General features: G+C 39.4%; 1 protein-coding gene across 3 annotated transcripts; it reads left to right on the top strand.

Moving 5' to 3' along the window:
* Positions 1 to 6027: 6027 nt before the first annotated feature.
* On the top strand, positions 6028 to 19723 carry kctd1 (potassium channel tetramerization domain containing 1). 3 transcript variants are annotated; one of them, XM_055033503.1, is made up of 6 exons: positions 6028 to 6404; positions 13503 to 13841; positions 14532 to 14710; positions 15473 to 15617; positions 16338 to 16643; positions 18726 to 19723. In XM_055033503.1, the coding sequence occupies exons 2-6, from the start codon at positions 13605 to 13607 to the stop codon at positions 18885 to 18887; spliced, it is 1029 nt and encodes a 342-aa protein (XP_054889478.1). In that variant the 5' UTR covers positions 6028 to 6404; positions 13503 to 13604; the 3' UTR covers positions 18888 to 19723. The 3 variants fall into 3 exon arrangements, with proteins under 3 accessions (XP_054889478.1, XP_054889477.1, XP_054889479.1); XM_055033502.1 differs by having other exon boundaries at positions 10776 to 13841; XM_055033504.1 differs by lacking the exon at positions 13503 to 13841 and having other exon boundaries at positions 6031 to 6404.
* Positions 19724 to 20491: the final 768 nt, after the last annotated feature.

Below are 20491 nucleotides of genomic sequence, written 5' to 3'. Positions count from 1 at the left end.
TAAATATTAGACTGCCTCCATTTGAAGAAGCTAGGAAAAGGAGTAACTCATTCATCGTGTAATCATGTTGTTAAAATATGAGTTTGTATTTTTATCCATTTTCAGCAGAAAGGTTGAAGAAATTCAGAGAATTGAGTCAGCTTGTAAATAGGTTGTTTTGGTGAGCCTACGGCAATTGTAATGCTTTTTGGGGGGGATTTTTACAAAAACAAAAGTTTGATGTCTCTTCCTTCAGACAAATTATTAAACTGCATAACCATTTTTAGTGCATGTGTGAGGGAGTTAAAAAGTTTTCAAGTCCTATTCTATGACTTCCAGTTTGTGGTGTACCATATTGTGATTATGCTCGGCAGTGATTGGACTATCATTTCCAAAACTCTCATTTACAAAACTCTGATTACTCCGGCACAAACAATCAAGTTTGCAAGGTATTAGCTCGTGCAACACACACCTGAGACCCCGGCGGTTTTGAGTCGCAGAGGGAGGGTGGAGAAGTTCTGATTGGTTTCCTCGAGGCTCTGCTTCCAACTTCCCACCCGCATGCATTCCCTCACTCCCCTTCTTCCTCCCCCTTCAATTCCTTTATGCAGAGCAGCCCAAACTGCAGTTTGATGAAACACATTTGTTTGACTTAACTCTTGCCTCGCCATCGCAGCTAAATCTCAAAGGCCTGTCGGTGTAATGTGGCCCAAAAGCAATTGGGTTAATGAGAGGATATATGTACAAGTGTGGGACTTGACCTGAGGAGCTGTTTTCCATTTGGGTTTGGTCTGCTCATGTTATTAGGGAAACCTTTATTATTGTTGCCCTCTAGTGGGAACCATATAATAGGATTACATTTTATTAGAGCCTCCCAGCATTACCCAAACACCCCCCTACCCACCCACCTCCTCTTGTCTCTGCTCCCCTCGTAGAAGTGTCACTGACTCTTCTGTCCATTGTGGGTGGGGTGGTTCCATTTGGAGCTGAAACAGAACCAACAAGTGGGGAAAGCAAATTATCCAGCAGAGACTGACGTTTAAGAAACACCTGTGCATGTTGAAGTGAAATCATTTGGTCAAATAGCACAGTGAGGTACCTCCAGCAGCAGAAAGACTATATGTGCAATGCAGTGACAGCATGAGGCATGCAGTACCTTGCAAAACTATTCATGCCCCTTGAATCTTTATCACATTTTGTCACCTGAAAGTGACAAACTCCACTGTGTTTTACTGGGATCTTATGTAATAGACTAACACAAAGCGGTACATTATGGTGAAGCAGCAAAGAAAATGATACAAGGTTTTCAGAATTATTTATAAGCACAATAAAGTTCTTGGTGTTTGTATTTATTCCCTTTCACTCTGTTCCCTTAAAATCTGGTGTGACCAGCTCTCAGAAATCCCTGAATTAGCAAATAAAAAGCATCAGAACAACAAAGAAACTCACCAAACAGGTCAAGGATGCATTTTAAAGCAGAGTCAGGCTATATAACATAATCCCAAGTTTGAACAACTCACAGGGTTCTATTAAATCCATCATCCTAAAACACAATGAGAATGACAGAATTCTGAATGTACCAGTGCATTTTTCTATTTATTCATTCATAAATAGAATGACAGGAGGCAAGGAGAGCATTAATCAACAGCTCAGATGGGAGAATCTGTAAAACGGAAAACTATTACTACTATTCTTAAGGGGAAAAGGATAAAAAAGGCAGTGTTAAAAGAAAGTCATGAGAGCTTTTTAAAGTTTATCATAAACCACATGGAGGACACAGCCAACATGTGGAAGAGGCTCTGCTCACATTGGACCAAAACTCTCCTGTTTGGCCTTCATGCCAAATGCTTTGTGGGAAAGAAAACTTACTCTCCACATCACATTGGGCACACAGTAGTAATCACTATGAAACATGGTGAAAACATAGTGCTTCTCTTCAGCTCTGGGGAAACCAAAGCTGTAAAGTGTTGATGGGAATAAGATTTGAAGGCAATTGGAAGAAAATCCATCAGTGACTACAGAAGACTTCAAACTGGGCAGAAGCAGCAGGACAACAACTCTATGCATTCGAGCTACAATAGCATGCCATAGATAAAAAAAAAAAAAAAACATTGACGTGTTGGAATGTCCCAGTTAAAACCCGGGCCGCAATGCAACTGAAAATCTAAAGCATGGCCTTTTTTTTTAAAGAGGCTAATCTCTCATAGCTTTAACTCCATTACTGTTAAACCCTCTATGATCACGATCCCTTCACTACAATACAGCAAGAGCTGAGCTACAGTCTCAAACACAAAATTTCTTTGTGCCAAAGATAATATTTGACAAACAATTCTGGCCTAAAACTGTGCAAGCCTGGAGGGCAGAGTGAGTCAGGATCTGGAACAGCTTCAGCACTTTCCCTTTATCCATCCCACTCCCTTATATAACCACAGGCCATTAGAGGGGTGTGGTGAGCGTAGAGCTGCAGTTACTAACCGGGTCGGAGGCAAAACCAACATCTCTACCTTACACAGACTTTTAGCAGAAATAAACCCAAGCAGTTTAAAAGCAACTACATAGATACTATGCTTACACATAGCTGTTTAAGGACAAAATGAAGAGAAATTAACATAATTAATGTTGGTTTATACAGAATAAGTCCTGCTTAAACATTTCTTTACAACTAGAGGTCAAATGCAACGTGCAGCAGTGTGCAAAAGTCATGACTTGATTTATTTATATGTTGCATGAAAGGAATCAGACCAGCAATATCTCTTCAGACATAAAAATTTTTAACATTTTAAATTCTTTTGGAAAGGAGGGTTTGTGAAGTGGGGGAGAACACTGACATATTATTTTTTTTTGTTTATTTTTAGTCCAGTTTTCTAATTTGTTGAGCCACTTCCAGAGTCCACAGAGTCCCTAAACAAATTAGTAACTAAGCAGTTTTTTTTTATATTTAGTCTCTGTGGTAGCTTGACATAAATATGTGATTTATACCAATATATTTAACTGAATCAAAAAGAAAATTCAGATAACGCGATGCATGAAAAAGGCACTTCGGCATAGACAGATTATTCCCAAAAAGATGTTAGTGGACACGATGATGCACAAAAGATGGGGGAACTGAATGACGCTGTGTCTGAAATATTTTAGATGTTTTCCGAAAATATTTCTCAAACATAATTTTTCAAGCAACCAAAATTAAAGTTTCATAGTTCGAAACAAGTGGGAAAAAGCTGAAATCTTGTAAAAAAAAAAAAGTGCCCAAAGTTTAAAGAAAAGCACAAACACTTGGATAACTTTTGATAAATAGCACTATGTCAGACTAAAAGACTGTTTCAACAAGAGTCAGAAGAAATGGAAAAGCTGAGTTTTGCTCCTGTGATTTCTTTTCCTATATTTCTGTCTTTTTACAAACTTCAAAAAAGTTTTACCGCCTCCTCGAATCTTAGCGTCACCATAAATTGTAACATAAGGAGTTATCTGTTCAGATTTGATTCGCCGCTTCTTCTCTGAGACATTGCTGGAGGCATTTTCTCAAAATTTCAGCAGGCAGAGTGAGTTTTCCAGGCTTGGTCTTTTTTTTTCTCTCCAAGCGTAAGTATTTATAACCAGATGATGTCATTCAGGTCAGGCGATGTGTGTCTAAGCAAAACTTACATCTGCAACTAATCTGGATAATTTGACCACCAAAGAAAAAAGAAAAACCTTCAGCTATCCGCTGCTTGCATGTTGTAGTTGTTTTAAGTTAGCTCCAACTGAAGTGAAACACTTTGCTTTTACAGTAACTTTGTAACAATAGCAGCAAACTGCTATTGTTTCAAAGTCAGAGAAACTTTCTCATTTGCTTGCATGTGATGCATATAAGAATTTCATAAGGTTTGTCGTTTCCTTTGTTTCTAAAATGGATAACGCCTGGATTTAAAACAGTCATGCGGTTTCAATCAAGCACATTTAGTCACGTTAGTGGTATCCTTTGTTTATTTTGCTATATAATCCACTTGTGAAAAGTAGAACTATTTGGATAATTGTGGTCATTAATTATACTTTCCCTAAAGCATTTATTTAGTTTTGTCATCTGCTTTGACCTACCTGTTTGATGTATTTTCCAAGTACCAGTATTAATTCCCACTTTTTTAATTTCCTACTTGAAAGAACACAAGAATTTAAAATGCATTTGTAAATATTTGTCTTACTAAGATGTTTGTAGATCTTTTTTCATGTGTTGCAGCCTCTGTTTTTGGAGCAGTGTTTTAGCAAAGCCTGTGATGAACTGGTGACCTGTCCAGGATGTACCCCACCTCTCGCCTGTTGACCAGCACCAGCGGCTGCACCCCAGGGATCCCCGCAAGGGGTAAAACATGTTAGATAGGGGATGGGTGGTTTCAGTGATGGAATAGTGTCTTCCAAAAGTATAATTTTTTTCACATGAACTTCAAAGCATTTCATTTGACACATCAGCAGAAGATAGTGTGTAGTTATAGTGTGGAATATTTAATTTTTCAAAAATTTAAAAAAGTTGTGTTAGCATTTTTAAATAGCTCCACTGACTCTAAACTTTGTAGAACCACATACATATGGTATTTCAGTACCAGCTTTGCATAATAAGAAACTCAGATTATATTTTATGTTTTTTTTTTTTTTTGCCTATTTCTACAAACAATATGACTCAAGATCTGTCAAATTTGAAGGAGAGTTTATGTTAACAAAGGATATTTAAGTCTTGCAATAAATCCATAGTTTGATTTAAGTCTGGATTCAATCTAAATCATTTAATTTCAGCTTTGATTGCAAGATAATGGGAACTGCCCAGAGCAAGCTCAATCCATCAACTCTGACTGGTTTTCCTGTCCCAGTTGAAGAATATCACCACAGCATGATACTGCTACCACTATGTTTTATAGTGGGCATGCTGTCTGAGACATTCAGTCTTAGCTTTCTGCCACACAAAGTGTTTTGAATGTAGAACAAAGAATTCAAATTGCACTCATCTCCCAAAAGAAGCTTCTTCCACATGTTTCTCATACATTGTTGGTATTAAATCTTAAATGGGACTGCTTTTGGCCTTCATTCAACAATTGCTTTTTTTATTTAGGGGTGTCGGCCCAAAAGAGGCGCAGCACACTTTTCAATTCTTTTCTTGCAATTAGTTTTGAAATCAATGAACCAGATTCATTCGACTTCAACAGTCATTAGCAACTTTGTGTGACATAAATCTTATCAAAATGCAATGAAGTTTGTGCTTGTAGTTTTAGAGACACTAAAGAAACAAGAAACAAGTTCAAGGGGTATAAAAACCTTTGCAAGACAGTTAGTCCGCATGCTACCACGTTTTAAAACACAGAGACCAATAGTTGATGCTCTCAACAGTAGGGGGCGTAAGAGGGTTTTCCTTTTAGCTTTGATGGCACTGAAACAATTAGAATGTAAAATCTGTCCATTCTATGGCCAGATGTGCGCCGAACACAGCAGCACTCTCAGGTCAGACAGAATAATTATCATGTTGACTTAAGAACGCTTTTAAACATGCGAGTCCTTTAATGTGTCCATCCCCGGAGTAATTCTAAAAAATCCTCAGAAGTGCCTCAATCTTCCTGAAATCATGCATGGTTGAACATTTGAAATGAGCTCGCACATCACCCCCAGGCACTGATTCAGACTTGATTGAGGAAAGGCAAGCTGCAAGTACTTATTTATACAACTACGTCATCTGGAGGCTGTCCAGAAGGAGGAAAGCGGCTAAAAAGATTGCACAGGAGAGGCTTATAGGGGAGTAAGAATTCCATTAACCACATTCCATTAATTTAATATGCTGATGCTGGACTAATCAACAAGTTGTCTGGTGCTGCATTGTGTCTTTATAGCACAGAAGGGGAAGGTGGGGGGTGGGGGGTATAGATGGGTTTGATGTTTGAGAGGGGAAGGGGGTGGAAATCAAAGTACTCCACCAACAATCTATATAATTATCGTCATCTCCTGCTTTTCCTCTCTGGCAAAGAAACACTCCATCCATTTGTAGAAATCGCCCAGGGGAGCGTTACATCAAAACTAATCATAACGATTAAAATCAGCTTCTCTGCAGGGAGGAGGCAATAGGGAAGTTAGAGGCAGGGGGTGAGGGTGTTGTAAATATAGGACAAAATATATATGTTATATGATTTTTTTAAAAGAACGTAAACTCAAGGGGAGAAAAAAAACTAAGGCACCACTCGCAGTTTTATTCTGCATATTGGTTTAGACTTGGACAGAGACATGAGCTAATTGTATCCTGATCTTTGCCTGGAGGGGTTTCGGGAGCCCTGGAGCAAGTATTCTCTGTATTTTGTTCTGTCTACCTTAGCCAAGCTATTGCATTTCTCGCTGGTGTAGGAAGAGAGGCAGATCTCAGGCCAAATCGGAGGAGGGGGAAAAAAAAGGTTCACAAAAACCACTTCATGTTTCAGGTAAGCGAAGATTTATTTCTGTTTGCTGTTATTTCCGAGGCTGGGTGGACTGGGACATCGAGGCGCAGCAGCTTTTACGCATGTGCCAAGCGATTCGAGCCGCACCAGTTCTTAAGAAACATTTAACCACTTCCTGGCTATTGTTCCATGGTTAGAGGGCGACGGATTTATTCGCATGGCAACAACAACTAACGCAACAAACGGGTTGTGGGTGCGATCTCGTCGTGCGAAAACGTTCCGTTTAACATCCAGCGCGTGAGTTTGTGCTCCTGGCGCGTCTCAGCACCCGATACTATCCCCGTCCGTCCTCCTCGTCACCGCTCCGTGTACACAAGTTGCTCACAACTTAGTTAAACGCAGTTTAGTGTCTTTTAGGAACGGCGTTTCAACTTTGTTGTATCTGGGTTTTTTTTTCCCCCGTCGTGAAACATTTCCATTTCCTGACTGCCCCAGATCGTGGAATGAAAGACGCCATTGTGGAGTAATTTCGCCCAAGGCGTATTTGTTATTCTGTATGACAGGATACAAACGTCAGTGCAGAATATGGGAATCATCCGTTAATAAAAAACAACAAAGCTGTGTTAAGAATTCTAGCTATGTGGAAAAAGGCAAATATGAGAGTCATTTCTGTTTGTTTTATTCCTCCTGGTTAGCATTATGACCCGCGCTGTGCGTTAGTTCTCATCAGCAAACGCTGTGACTAAAGTGGTACAACATTTGCGACTGGCACTGAAATACTGCTGGAAGTACATGTCCACTTGTGAGCACTTACTGTAGATACGGTTTGTTTTCAAAATACAGATTATATAAAGGATGTTTTAAAAGAACAGCCGTATATATGATGATCTAAATATCAGTGGGAGAAAAAGAGAAAAAAACAGTTTCAGAGTAAAGAAACACATGACACTGAGATGGTGGCTTATGAGGACCAATCACCTGATGGCGCTGTTTCAAACCTCCACAGGAACTACAGTGAGATGACTGCAGGTTATGTTGCTCACTGAAATTATACTGTAGAATATCAAGTCTGATACTATATGCTATCTGACATACAGATTTACAATTAAAGCATTTCATAAACACATCGTAGGGATCAGTTTCATTTGAATAAAGTTTTTTTAATTATGCATTAGAATTTTTATTTTTGTTGCATTGGACTGAAGAAACAACTGTACAAAGTTGAAAAAAAAGAACAATTCTGCACAAATATTTTTAATTTATTGTGGACTTTTTCTAAATCCACATTAAATTGGATTTATATATGTCTGTATAAAGTTATACAGACATCCCTAAACATAAACAACACATTAGCTTCCAGTAATCTGTGGATAAAGGCAAGTTAGAAAGTTGCATTTCAACCCCATGTTTTCTATAGAGATCAACAAAGTTTCTGACATAACTGTGGCTGTGCATTCAACCGTTATGAGAATTTAAAGATGTAATTTATGACGTTTGGTTTCCTGGCAGGAAGTTGACTCTTATGCCTTGTTCAAATATTTTCAGCAGGGTGAAGGTCAGAGCTTTGATGGGCCCTTTTTAGAAGTTTAAAGGAATAGTTAGAATTTTATCTGCAGCTAGTCAAATGGAACTCTTGACTGGTTGAAGCCAGTTTGAAACAACTAATAAAGAAAAAAAACATAAAATGGATAGATATTTTTCATTTATGATTCCACTGATAGGTCTGTCACAATATTCACAGTAAAAGAACTTCTATGTTACCTTCTTAAAGTTATGTTAGCGCTGATGTATCTTTCCGCCTGATCAGCTGATCCTCCTGCCACCAGAATAATTTCCAATCAATTATCACCACAGGAACTAGTTTTGATTAGAGCAGACAATTATCAAGGTAGAATTATACCAGGCAGGACCTTTTTGACGGCTATAAAAGTTTTATGATCAAGAATCAACATTCAAAGCGACATCGCAATATTATTGGGCTTGTTTATTTATGTTTGAGCTTGATATATAAAATAAGGTCACAGTTTAGAAAATTCCTAATAAAATTCAAACAGGTGCATTAAGTGTTTGTCTTTAGAAACCACTGAGGTTGTATGTTGTCATCACCGGTAAACCTTTGAAAAAGTCTCAAAATAAATAATTTAATGCCAAAACTGATGTGAATATTCATGCTGTATGTAAACTTCTGACCTGTACTTTAATCCCTGCCACTCCTGCGCCCTGGGACAGTTTGATTTGTGCTAGTGAACATGCACCACAGTCTGCCATAGCCTGCAGCATTGGTTGGACTTTCTTATCTAAGATGTCATGCTGTTGCACAGCTCTGGTAGATCCTCCAAAAATACTGTGAAAAAGGGAAGCAGTTGAAAAAAAACTGAGGTTTTGTTGATCCTTTCTAATTATTATCAAAGCAGTCACATGTGAGTCATTTACATGTCCACCTTTTAAACTTTGTGCCAGTTAAGCTCAATGAATTTTCTTTTGCAGTTCTAGGTATTTCATGAAGGAATTTGATTTCAAAATGTAAGGTATGTTCTGCAATATGTCCTTGCAGAAATGTATTGATGCTTTCAATACATGTCTGTTTTTCATACTGGGGACTTTATGCCACTTATAATTTAAGAGTGAAGCATTGCAACAAAAATATTTTATGACCTCCCTCCCCTAAAAACTTCTTTAAATGCCATCACAGAAGAAAACTCTGCCATTGTTGCTCTACTGTAACTTGTCCAAAGTTACCACTAAACCAAGCTTCAAAATCTCCCACAGGCCATGTTGTTATGATGCTTTGCTACCTGTTATTTTTGCTCCCTTTACAACAGGCTCTGACTTAAAAGTAAGCCAAAACTGTGTAAGCCGTGAATGTGTGTGGACATTTGAAGCAGATAGCTACAGGCAACAGAGCAGAGACAGCCCATCCAGATTATGTAAATACTGGTCTGCCGTGCCTCAAACTGAATGTTAATGCTCTGTTCTGAAATGCTAATTATGTGTTGTGTGATATGTCAAAAATAGAGATGAACCGCATTGTGGAGAAATGACTGAAAAGTTCATTTGTTACTCATGCAGCTCCTGAAAGGCTGCATGATGACTCTGGTTGCCTTGTATCATTCTACAGTCACTGAACAGCTCTAATATTTGTTCCAAGGACTTTGAAATTATCTCCATGTAGAAGTGCATGTGGACGCATCAGAATGTTGTCAAAACATTATTTATTCCACTAATTCATCTGAAAAAGTGAAACTTGTATTTTGCTGATTCATTACACAAATAGTAATATATTTCAAGCATTTCATTTATCTAAATATAGATTGTGAATTTAGATGACTATGCCTTACAGATGGTGAAAAAATAGCTTCTTAGAAAATTAGAATATCACATCAACTATAAAAACAGATTTTAAAATTGGAAGTGATATATTATGACCCACACAGTAGTTGTCCATAACTCATTTGAACACTTTGCTAAGAAACATATAGAGAGGGCTACTATTCAAACATAATCATGGAAAGTTTAGTGGAAGGAAAAATGATGAGTTTAGCAAAGCCTTTTCAAAATTCAAAGAGATATTCACAGGTTGTGGACCGTGCCTGGAATCAGTGTTTCTGAGCTTCATACAGATGTGTCAAGAATATGGGCAACAATTGTCAATGTCAGAAAATAATGTTAAATGTCTTTAGCATCTAATAGATTGCATTCAGTCATCCAATTTGCATCAATCGTTATTCTTTAGCATACACGTGTTGATACATAATGCTTTTTTGAGGTTTGTGCATTTTATGGAGCAATAAATAAGAATGAGTTGCATAAATGAGACAGACCGCCATAGCTTTATTCCTGACAGTGAGTCATTACAGGTAAAGCGCTGCTATGGCTGTTATCCTCTGTTCATACCTTCTAATGGTTGAGATCTCATCCAGTTATGTATCCTAGTCACCTTTTGACCTTTGATCTGTTCTTAGGTTAAAAGTGTGCATGAGGCAAATGTCATGCAGGCATTTGCTCATGAAAAGGTCCACTGCATGTTTATGTTTACAGTATTTCCAACTGATTTTGTGATATAGGAACTTATTTCCTCAACCCCCACCTACCACCCACCCAAACGCCTGTTCTTTTTCACTCCTTCTTCTTTCTCCCCTGCAATTTTCCATAATGCCTCACAGATTTTACACTCAATCCACCTTTGCGATGACAAGGCTTTGAGGAAATCCAATTCCACCGAGCTGTTTTCAGAACTTACTCTCCACAGGCACACACTCACTTCCGCGCACACACACTCCACCATCTCCACAAATTAGTCAGGGAACAAATTACCTGCATTCTGAGTGTGATCCCACGCACTTTGCCGGCTGCCTTACACAGGTCCCCTTTTGAAGAGCAGCCATGTGATTTCTCTCTCTTTCTGCCCTGCAGGCCCCCTTGCCTTCTGCGAGGGATTCTGGAGTTGAATTTTAAAACTATGTAAGGCTGCTGCCTGCGCTTATCAGCGCGTGCACAAGTGGCATGCAAATCAAACGAGGATCACACACCGCATTGGAGGCCTACACTCAAAGGCAAGCTTAATTGCTAATTGGGTAGCTAGGTGTGAAACCCACACTGCCAATGAGAGGAGGAATGTGGATGTTTTAAGGCCAGTGGTTGAACTAATTAATTTTAATCTGAATAATATTAAAAATTGTGGATTCCCTACATTTTCTGTAAAGAGGAGAAAAAAAAAACAGCCAGGAGAAGGCTTCAAAAGTTGTTTTAACTGCAATTGGATGTGTTGTGGTTTGGTTTTGTGCAGTGGGATATCATAACAGGGATAGTTTTTGCAATGCTAGTATTTGGATTGGAGGAATTCCTTTCACACCGCAGGCTTCATTTCAGAAGAAGAAAAGTTTAGGAGGTTTTAGATCTGTCTAGACTTCATTTAATGGCAGGTGGTTGTTTCTTTGTAGTTTGATGCAGTATCTCCGGTATCACAAAATGTGTATTTGTACACAAAAGTAATTCTCAATAAGAAAATAAAAAGAAAGACAGGCATATAATGGGCAATATGGCTATATGAGCATGGTACATATGGGTTTCTCACATTCAAAGGGAAGCACTGGTGTCAAAAAGAAAATTATGTTACCCTGACCAAGTTTTCTATTGCTTTTTTTGTAGGTCCAATCACTTGCGATGTAGCAACTCCCGCTTTTTGCAAAGTTGAAAGCATCATAAGAGCATGTGCCTCTTATGATGTCTATCTAAGACATCTATCCTATCTTGCACTTAGGATAGAGTTTGTGAACTCCATGCTAAGTGCAATACTAAGCTAATGGGTTTTTTAACTGGTTTTCAAGGACACTTGAATAATTAATCTTCTCTTATTCAAAATCTAAAATATATATGTTGGTCAAATTTGATTTGGAAAGCAGTTCAAATTCTGTACTGAAGAGAAACTCTTTATAACAGCCTGAGATTTAAGAAACTTCTGTGTGAAAACATTGACTATATTTAAAGTGAGCAAAGTTGTATTAATTTTAACTGACTGACTCAAGGCTTCTTCTGATTTTGAAGACATGAATCCAAACATGGATCTTTTTCTCAAAAGTGATAGTTCTCTTTTAATTTAATTCTGAACTGTCAAAACAGCAATAATCTGTGGTCAATGCAGAATCATCTGGTTTAATCAGTCTAATTTTAGATCGTGACAATTAAATATTGTCTAGATTTATTAATAAGTAGTGGCATAGCTTTAGTTTAGTAATAAAATATATTACTTTTGTAGCTGAGCAGTATTAGCAGTCTATTAGTTTGCTCTGTCACAAAATCAAAAACTTAATTCTTTGTTTCTAGAAAACAAATAGTAATGCCTTTATAACCTTTAATTACAGTTGAGTAGCAATGGTGCACAAACTTTTGTCAGTTGCAAAAAACATACAGGGGATGCATTGACAGATTAGAATGTTTGCTAAAAAGTGATGGATGACAAGACCAAGTTTAGAACCAAAATAATAATTAATTTTCACCCACACCAACAGATGTTTATAGATATAAATTCCCCTTCAAGCTTGAGCAATATCACAAAATTATGGGTAATGATTTAAATCCTTAGGTGTGGAAAGCTTGTATATTCATACCTCCAAAAACTGCAACTGCAGCAAAAAAGTATAGTCTACTAGACTCTAGGAGGACAAGTGCATGTAATGCTTTTCATATATTTTTACTTCATTTTCACAGTCACAAATTACAGTATGTGTTGGTCTGTCAAGCAACATCCTACTGTACACTAAAATTTGTACTTGTGACAAAATTTGGCAAGGTTCAGGAGTTATTTAAACTAAAGCAAGGAACTACATAAGGATCATTCCACTAGATATTATATTAACCACAATCAAGAGGAAGTTTAAGATTAGATTGATGGGAAGGATACATACATATGCCCTTCTCCCCATATTATTGCCAATTTGGCCTAGGGCCGGTTTCATGTCAATACTGCCACTGCGCAGAAAATGAATTCATTTAAGTTTTTTTATTTTTATTTTTTTAAATTAGGAAATTAGAGGATAGAGTCCAGGATGTTGATTGAACTCTGTGTATTTTTTCTACAATACATAGAGTCCACTCAACCAGATTAATTAAGCTAATTAATCTGTGAGACTGAAAAGAATCAGGGCATGTCGAATAGGAGACCTGCTGGTCAGTGCGGAGCATTTTTGTGCACACACATCCATGGATGAGTGTTGGCTCTGTCACTCTTTAAGCTTTTGCACACGGAGAGACTGTTATCTTGACTGAGGCTTTGACCTGCTGCACAAAAAAACAGCTGCTGAACAATGGGGCAGCAGCTTGAGGGCAGGAGGGCACAAACAACGCTCCAGATAGGGCAAAGGTCAGCTGTGGCAGGTCCAGATGTGACTGTTGGCCGGACTCCCCAGAACTGCATGATCCCGCTCCGACAGGCTGCGTTTGTTCTATTCTGAAAATGCGACGCGCATACCTGCCACCGAAACAGCGACAGCCCAAAAAGAGCCGCGGGCGCTACAATGCTAATGTTGTCGGGGGCTTTGACTTCTCCCAGCCACTGCAAAGAAGCCGCGCTGTGTGACAGGCACGGCGCTGCCGCTCTCCGTCCCGATCCGCCGCTTTTCACGCCTTTTTCGCACATTTTAGCAGGTGCGCTTCAAGAGAAAAGAAGAAGAAGGAGTGGGAAAAAAGAAAGAAAAGAAGGGAAAAGCCGATCTCCTTGAACGCTTTACGTAAGTAGTGCAAGTAATGGACGAAACGGATATCATGGACCTAACGCATCAGAAGACGAAGAAGCGACCGCGTCCAATCAGTTCCGTGGATGAGACGGTGCACGCTTCGCTCAAGCGGCTGCCGATGCGAGCGGCGGAGTGCAGGGAGCCCTCCCTGATGTTCGCTGTCAGAGGAGAGCCTGTCCCTGCAGCGTCTCTCAAGCAGAATGACCACTCGGTGACTTCCTCTCCAACCACAGTGATGCCAGCACAGGTAAAACAAGAAGGAAGGAAGGAAAAAAAACAACAAAAAAAACTGAAGTTTCTCAGAAAGATCAAAGTAACCGTCGCCTCACTGCTCCTGAAAGCTTTGTAACGTAGGCTATTCAATTTTCTTTATTTTTTTTCTTTTGTTTTAAATCTCCTCCACCGCTTGTAGCCTTCACCTCCACTCCACTGTTATAGCTTCATTTATATTTGTCTTTTTTCACTTATACCCTATCTTGAAACTTTTCTTTTTTTTTTTCTTTTTTTTTTTTACAAGACACCAAAAGTTGAAATTAAGAGAGATCTTCTGTTTAATGGTGTTTGTAGGTTAACATGAAACAGTTTTGCCCCCAAAAATCCTATTATGGCTCTCAGATCGAGAGTCATTATTACTCACTTTCATGAGAGAGAGAGGGAGAGACAGAGAGAGAGAGAGAGAGAGATTGATGCTTCAAATTAATTTGGTTTTGGAGATTATGGCCCACAGGAGAAGATGCTTGTAAGATAGTGGCAACATTCAGGTCAAGGTCAGGCTTCTGTATCCTGCAGTTACAAAAATTTCTATTTTTTCACTCCTGGGCTCTGGAGTGTGGAGAACAAGTGTGTTTCCTCAGCTTGCTTTTAAATTGCATCTGAATTTTAGAGGGTTTTATTTTTAAAGAAGTGAATTCACCCTCTTGTCTTTTTTTTTTTTCAGGATAATCGCTCCAGCATGTCCAGACCCATGATCACCCGATCACCAGTGTCTCCCTTGAGTAACCAGGGCATCCCCACACCTGCACAACTCACCAAATCCAACGCCCCTGTGCACATTGACGTAGGCGGCCATATGTACACCAGCAGTTTGGCCACCCTAACCAAATTTCCTGAATCCCGGTGAGTCTCCTTCTCCAAACCTAAAATGAAGACAACTCTTGCAGCTTAGGGTACGCAACAAAGGTTTTGCATCTACAGTGTTGTTGCTTTTTTAAGACAGAAAAGAATAATATAGAGTGGCCTGTTCAAGTTAAAGCGTGTTTGGCAGTGCCGTAATTGTCTCTGAGTTTAATGTCAGCTTCGGTAATGTTTAATGTCATTATGTGACAGTCAAATGTCACAACTCCTCAAATCACGCATGCATCTTGGGGAGGCACTCGGAAGAGTTTGTGATGTATGAAATATGTGGTGTCGTTCGGCTTTTAATCACTCAGGTGCACACCGCACTGCATCTTCTCATTTTTCACACCTACTGTCTAGAGTTGTGTTTGAGAGGTAAACAATTTGCAGGAGCTGGAAGTGCAGACTGCAGACAAAAGCAACTTGGTTATTCTGACAGATGTCAACGCAGCAGCAAAGAGCCAAAGGCCATGGAGCCATCTGGAGGCCGGGAGGCCACGCTGTCGCTCCGAGACCAGGCCCAAGGGTGACTGGCGCCCTGCCTCAGGCAACCAAGCACCAGCTGGCCCTAACCTCTCCAGACCACCGCTGCTATTAATGTCTTTTTCTTTCTTTGTCGGCCTACCTTAAAAAAAAAAGAAGTCTTTGAATCTTTATTTTTAAAGGTAGAATAAACATTATTTTGCTAATCTGTACATATTGTCCTTCTACCACCTTCCCACCTTCCCTTTTCCCCCACACTCCCCTCCTCTCTCTGTGCAGAATCGGTCGTCTCTTTGATGGCACAGAGCCCATAGTCCTGGACAGCCTGAAGCAGCACTACTTCATTGATAGGGATGGACACATGTTCCGCTACATTCTCAACTTCCTCAGGACGTCCAAGCTTCTCATTCCCGACGACTTCAAAGTGAGTGCATGTCTGTTCTCAGAAAACTGTAAAGTCCCATCAGCCAGTCAGCAGTCCTGTAACTTAGCGTGCACAATGCCTAGGCCACCAAATGCCTTCGGTCTCTGATACTACATGAGCTCCTGGAAATGACTGAGAGTGTAAAATGTAAATATCTATCCAAGGATCTCTCCAAACAAACAGCTCAACGGTATCCATCTCAACATCAAGAGATGCCTTTCAGTCGAGTGTTGTTTTAAATCACGTGCCTTTTTTTTCCTTACAAAACCAATGATCTTCTATGCAGGTAAATTGGCTCACAGGCTCCCATGACAGATTATTTCTGCAGCTCAATATATGTCCAGCTGCCGAGTGTCCATCGACACTGACTCCCTCACTCTATGTGACACATTAGCATTCCTTTTTTTACTCATATGTGTCATTTACTCAGTAATTACTAAACTTGCCCTGAGAGAAAACAAATAAGCACATGATCTGTTGGACTGTCTAAAGCACCACTCAATCAGTGGAAAGTATGCCAGTTAAAATAAGCAAAGGCTCAAGTTCAGATGGAGGTCATTTTCACATTGGGAAAGCTTTAAGAGTAGCATGTGGAAAGGGCCAAAGCAGGAGGAAAAAGCATCACTTTCACACTGCATCTTCATGTTAGATATTTTATCGTTTTTGGTAATGTTCTATACATTTTCTGACCATCTGAACACTCTAACTTATCCTCCGCAGGACTACAGTTTGCTGTATGAAGAGGCCCGATATTTTCAGCTGCAGCCCATGCTTGCAGAGTTGGAGCGCTGGCGTCAGGACCAGGAGCTGGGCCGGGTCTCCCGGCCCTGTGAGTGCCTAGTTGTGCGCGTTGCGCCTGACCTGGGTGAGAGAATCACCCTCAGCGGCGACAAGGCCCTGATCGAGGATGTTTTCCCAGAAATCGGTGATGTCATGTGTAACTCTGTGAACGCTGGATGGAATCATGACTCCACACATGTCATACGCTTCCCGTTGAATGGCTACTGTCACCTCAACTCTGTCCAGGTACACTATTCCTCCTTACTTGTAGGATTTTAATATCTTTGACCAGAAGTGATTCTACCAAACACCTACAGTAAAAAAGTCTTCTGTATGGAGATATTTTTTTTCATTTTCGATCAATGTCTCAAGACCTGAGATGATGATCTGTTCATTCCGCATTTCTTCATCTACTGTTGAGAAATCTTTACTTTCGTCTCATTGCAGACTCTTATCTTTTTTTTTAATCTTTCCAAAGCATAAGAAAAGCCTTGAAGAAATTTGACTCTTTGATGAGTTCATCAAAGGATCAATTTATTGAGTCATCGCTGTACATCTTCCACAATCCTCACTTCTCTGTTGTCTGACTAGAATATTAATTTTGACTTAGCCTCCAAAGCTGGTGGATGGACAGTTTTTCTTCAGCCACACTGAGTTTTCTTTGAACTCAGTGTTGGTAGTGCCTACCTGAGTTTTTACAAAAAAAAAATGGTTACTGTTAGTAATATGTATGCATGTTAATAATAACTTCCCAAAGAGTAACTGAGAATTTATCAGGCATCCATAATAATCCTGCCTTTATGAAGAAATAAAAAATATGAGAAATTACTGTCTGATAACAGTTAATAAAGATTAAACCTTTTCCTCACTGCTGCTCGTCAGTACCAGGCAAAACACAAATGTATCTGAACTTTTATCCACGGCTACTGTTTTGCTTTCCTGGCCTCAGCACAGTTGGTATGCTGGCAGAAATAATATCCTGGATGTACGCTTGTAGAATAGGGGAGACAATTACATTTTTATCACTCAGGCCAACAAAGACCTTTACAGATATGCAAGGGCCTTAAATGCATAGACATTTAAGGTCCATTTACAAGAAAGATTGTTCAGAAATATATGTGAATGGAAATAAATGCTAGAAATAAGGAAGGAATTTTTTTATGTATATAGTAAATATGTTTAAGGCTTTTGGGTAAACCAATATTTTTTTTATATACCTAAAACTAGTTATCATTATTCCTTTGACACTGGCTTCTACCTGATATATACTGTATTGTTATTAAGGGTCTCAATAGGGTATCAATATCCCATTTGCAAGACTATATCAAAATATTTTTGTATTGAAAACCAACCCCACTGCTAAAACCAGCAGGAATTGGCAGTAATTCACTATTGTGATTTTTTATTGATATTCCACTGATTCATTGATGGTAATGTCCTCGAATATGCATCAATAACTGATGAAAGTGAGGCATTTTAGCAAAGATTTCACAATGATTTGGACTGTGTCTCCTTCTGAGGAAGTAAAATCTCCACCTCCTTTCCAAAAACACACAGACAAAAACCCGTCTCTGAAGTGTGTGAGTAGTGGAGAGCAAGCAAAAGAGTGAGCACGCTCCCTGGCAGGTTGTCTCCAGGCAGGGCCCATAATCCTGTTTGGTTATTAAAGCACGCCGGCGGTGAATGCTGTATCTGCGGCTAATGGAGGCAGGGAGGCGGAGGGGAGTTGGGGGAAGCTGGGAGAAGGAAGGGGAGCAGAGAGAGCTGCCAGCAGTAGGGGGACCTTTGTAGTTTTGGCGGAGGCTTGAGCCTGGGGCAGGACTGAGGAAAGGGGAGGTTTTGCTCGGCAGCCCACACTGAGCCAAGTGGCAGAGAGAAAGCCTCACTGCTCCCTGGGGCCTCTTCGATGGAATGTGATCCTACAGCCCCCCCGGACACGTCTGTAGATGTCTGCAAGGCTGCAAGATCAGAAACAGCTACACACACACCCAAAGACAAACACACATATACACAAAAAAACAATAAAAGGGAGGCAGGAGGCAATATGAGAAGCTCTTTGTTTGGTGAAAGTCTTGTGAAAGTCTCATCCCAATTCCCATCACAAGCCGAATGTTGCCACAACTTAGACCCACAGCTAATTCCAGTGGTAGAGTTGGCGCAAAGGCAAGGACACATAATTTTTTGGGGTAGTTTTGTGTTTCTTAGTCTCACAGAGGCAATAAAAGGTTAGAGATGACAGCCATGTTTTGGCATAATAATTTTAATTGACTCTTGCCAGTTTTGTTTTTAACATATACTCAGCGTTCGACCCTTCTACATCATCCACAGGTTCTGGAGCGTCTCCAGCAGCGTGGATTCGAGATTGCTGGCTCTTGTGGCGGAGGCGTGGACTCATCCCAATTCAGCGAGTATGTCCTGAGGAGGGAACTGAGGAGGACAAGTCAGCGAGGACCCAATTCAAACAGGATAAAGCAGGAGCAGCTGGACTAGAAACCTCCAGGGCAGCAGGAGGTGCTAGACTTTTCTGTAGCAGCCAAACAATCAGGGCTGCAGAGCTCTCTGGACTCTGTTTTTCTGCATTTCCTTGTTGATGTTTCTGTTTTCTTACACTTGAGAACCACATAGAGAATAAAAATGAAGTGCAACAGGAGATTTTTGCCATACGAAGATATGAGGCATTTGATAACTTTGAGATTGCAAAGACATTTGTGATTGTCTAGCTCCCCATAAACCAGTTCTAAAAGTATTTATATATATATGCTGGATCCCCAAACAAAGTTTGTTTTAAAACTTGCAGCCTACATTAGGTCAAAAATTTGATTTCTAACATACTCATATGAATTAAAAGTCTTTTATTGATGAAGTAGTGTGTTGCATAGCTTGTCGTCAGTGACTGTTTTTGTTGTTTCACTAGCATATTGAATGCAGAATTTTTTTTGCCCCCCTCAAAAAATAAATTTTGTGTTGCTTAGAGAGCAGAATGTCTCAGACCTTATCAACATCTATGTTAAGAAAACACATTTTTCACAAGTGACATGTACAGAAAATCCAATGAAGTTGTGTTTCTGAAATTAGCCATCAAGGATGTTACAAACACAGTGGAAATGAATATTTTTGTAAATTATTGTTGCACCATTTGCCTCACAGGATAGTATGAACCACCAATCCGTGTGATAACTTAGGACTTGTTTCATTGGAATCAAATTTTTCTCAGTCACAACCTGTACATTTTCATTGTATGTTTTTTGTGTTTTTTACATTGAATCTTTTTAAAGCAAGTTTCTTGCCTCAGACATGACTGAACAGATTAAAAGCTTATTGTACTATCCAAACCGAGATGACTTGTATTTGTAGCACATATTGATATGAAGTTCGATATAAAGTATTTCTAAGATTACTGAAACTCCTACGCTCCTTAGATTTAAGGGGAATGTAGAGTAAAACAATGTGAAATAAATCTCAGCTAAAGTTGTAATATTGTCTGTTTTTCACTTTGTGGATAGCTTAGATAAATTTCCTTACATCTGTCAGACCGTCCCAAATGACATTAGTAGTAAAATCAAATATATGAGGTTAGAGCAAACTATAAAGACAATATAGTGTTTATCTTAGTGCATGAATGACAGTGCAGGGTATTTTTTACTTTGCTATACTGAATAAGGTTGACTTTTCCACACAAGCACTGTCAGTTGTGATTCCACATATTCCTGCAGGGCCAAAATCCAAAGTGAAATCCCACACAGAGCACTGTCGCCTTGTCTCCGTCCCTTTTGGCAGAATCTCCACTTTCTATGACTATCTGCAGTTTATGCTATATGTCTTCCTTTTAGGCCTCTTTGTCCCAGATTTCTGTTAGAGCTGTCTGCTACAATCATGAGGTGCAACTGTGGCTAGAAGAGAGTGTTATTCATAAAAAATGAAAGTGTATTTTCTTTTCAAACATTTGTAAATCTGTAATAATCAAAGAGATGAGCTCAATGAAACTATTTAGAGCAAAGATTTTATAACTTGAACATGATTTTTAGTAATACTGTTCAATGATTCAACTCAAATGATCATCTGTTTCCATCTGTAAAGCAATTGGTTTTGTAGTC

The sequence above is a fragment of the Poeciliopsis prolifica genome, unplaced genomic scaffold, assembly GCF_027474105.1.
Source record: "Poeciliopsis prolifica strain line A6 unplaced genomic scaffold, Auburn_PproV2 SCAFFOLD008, whole genome shotgun sequence".
Lineage (NCBI taxonomy): Eukaryota > Metazoa > Chordata > Actinopteri > Cyprinodontiformes > Poeciliidae > Poeciliopsis > Poeciliopsis prolifica.
The sequence above is the reverse complement of the archived record's forward strand: the minus strand, read 5'-3'. Positions and strand labels throughout refer to the sequence as shown.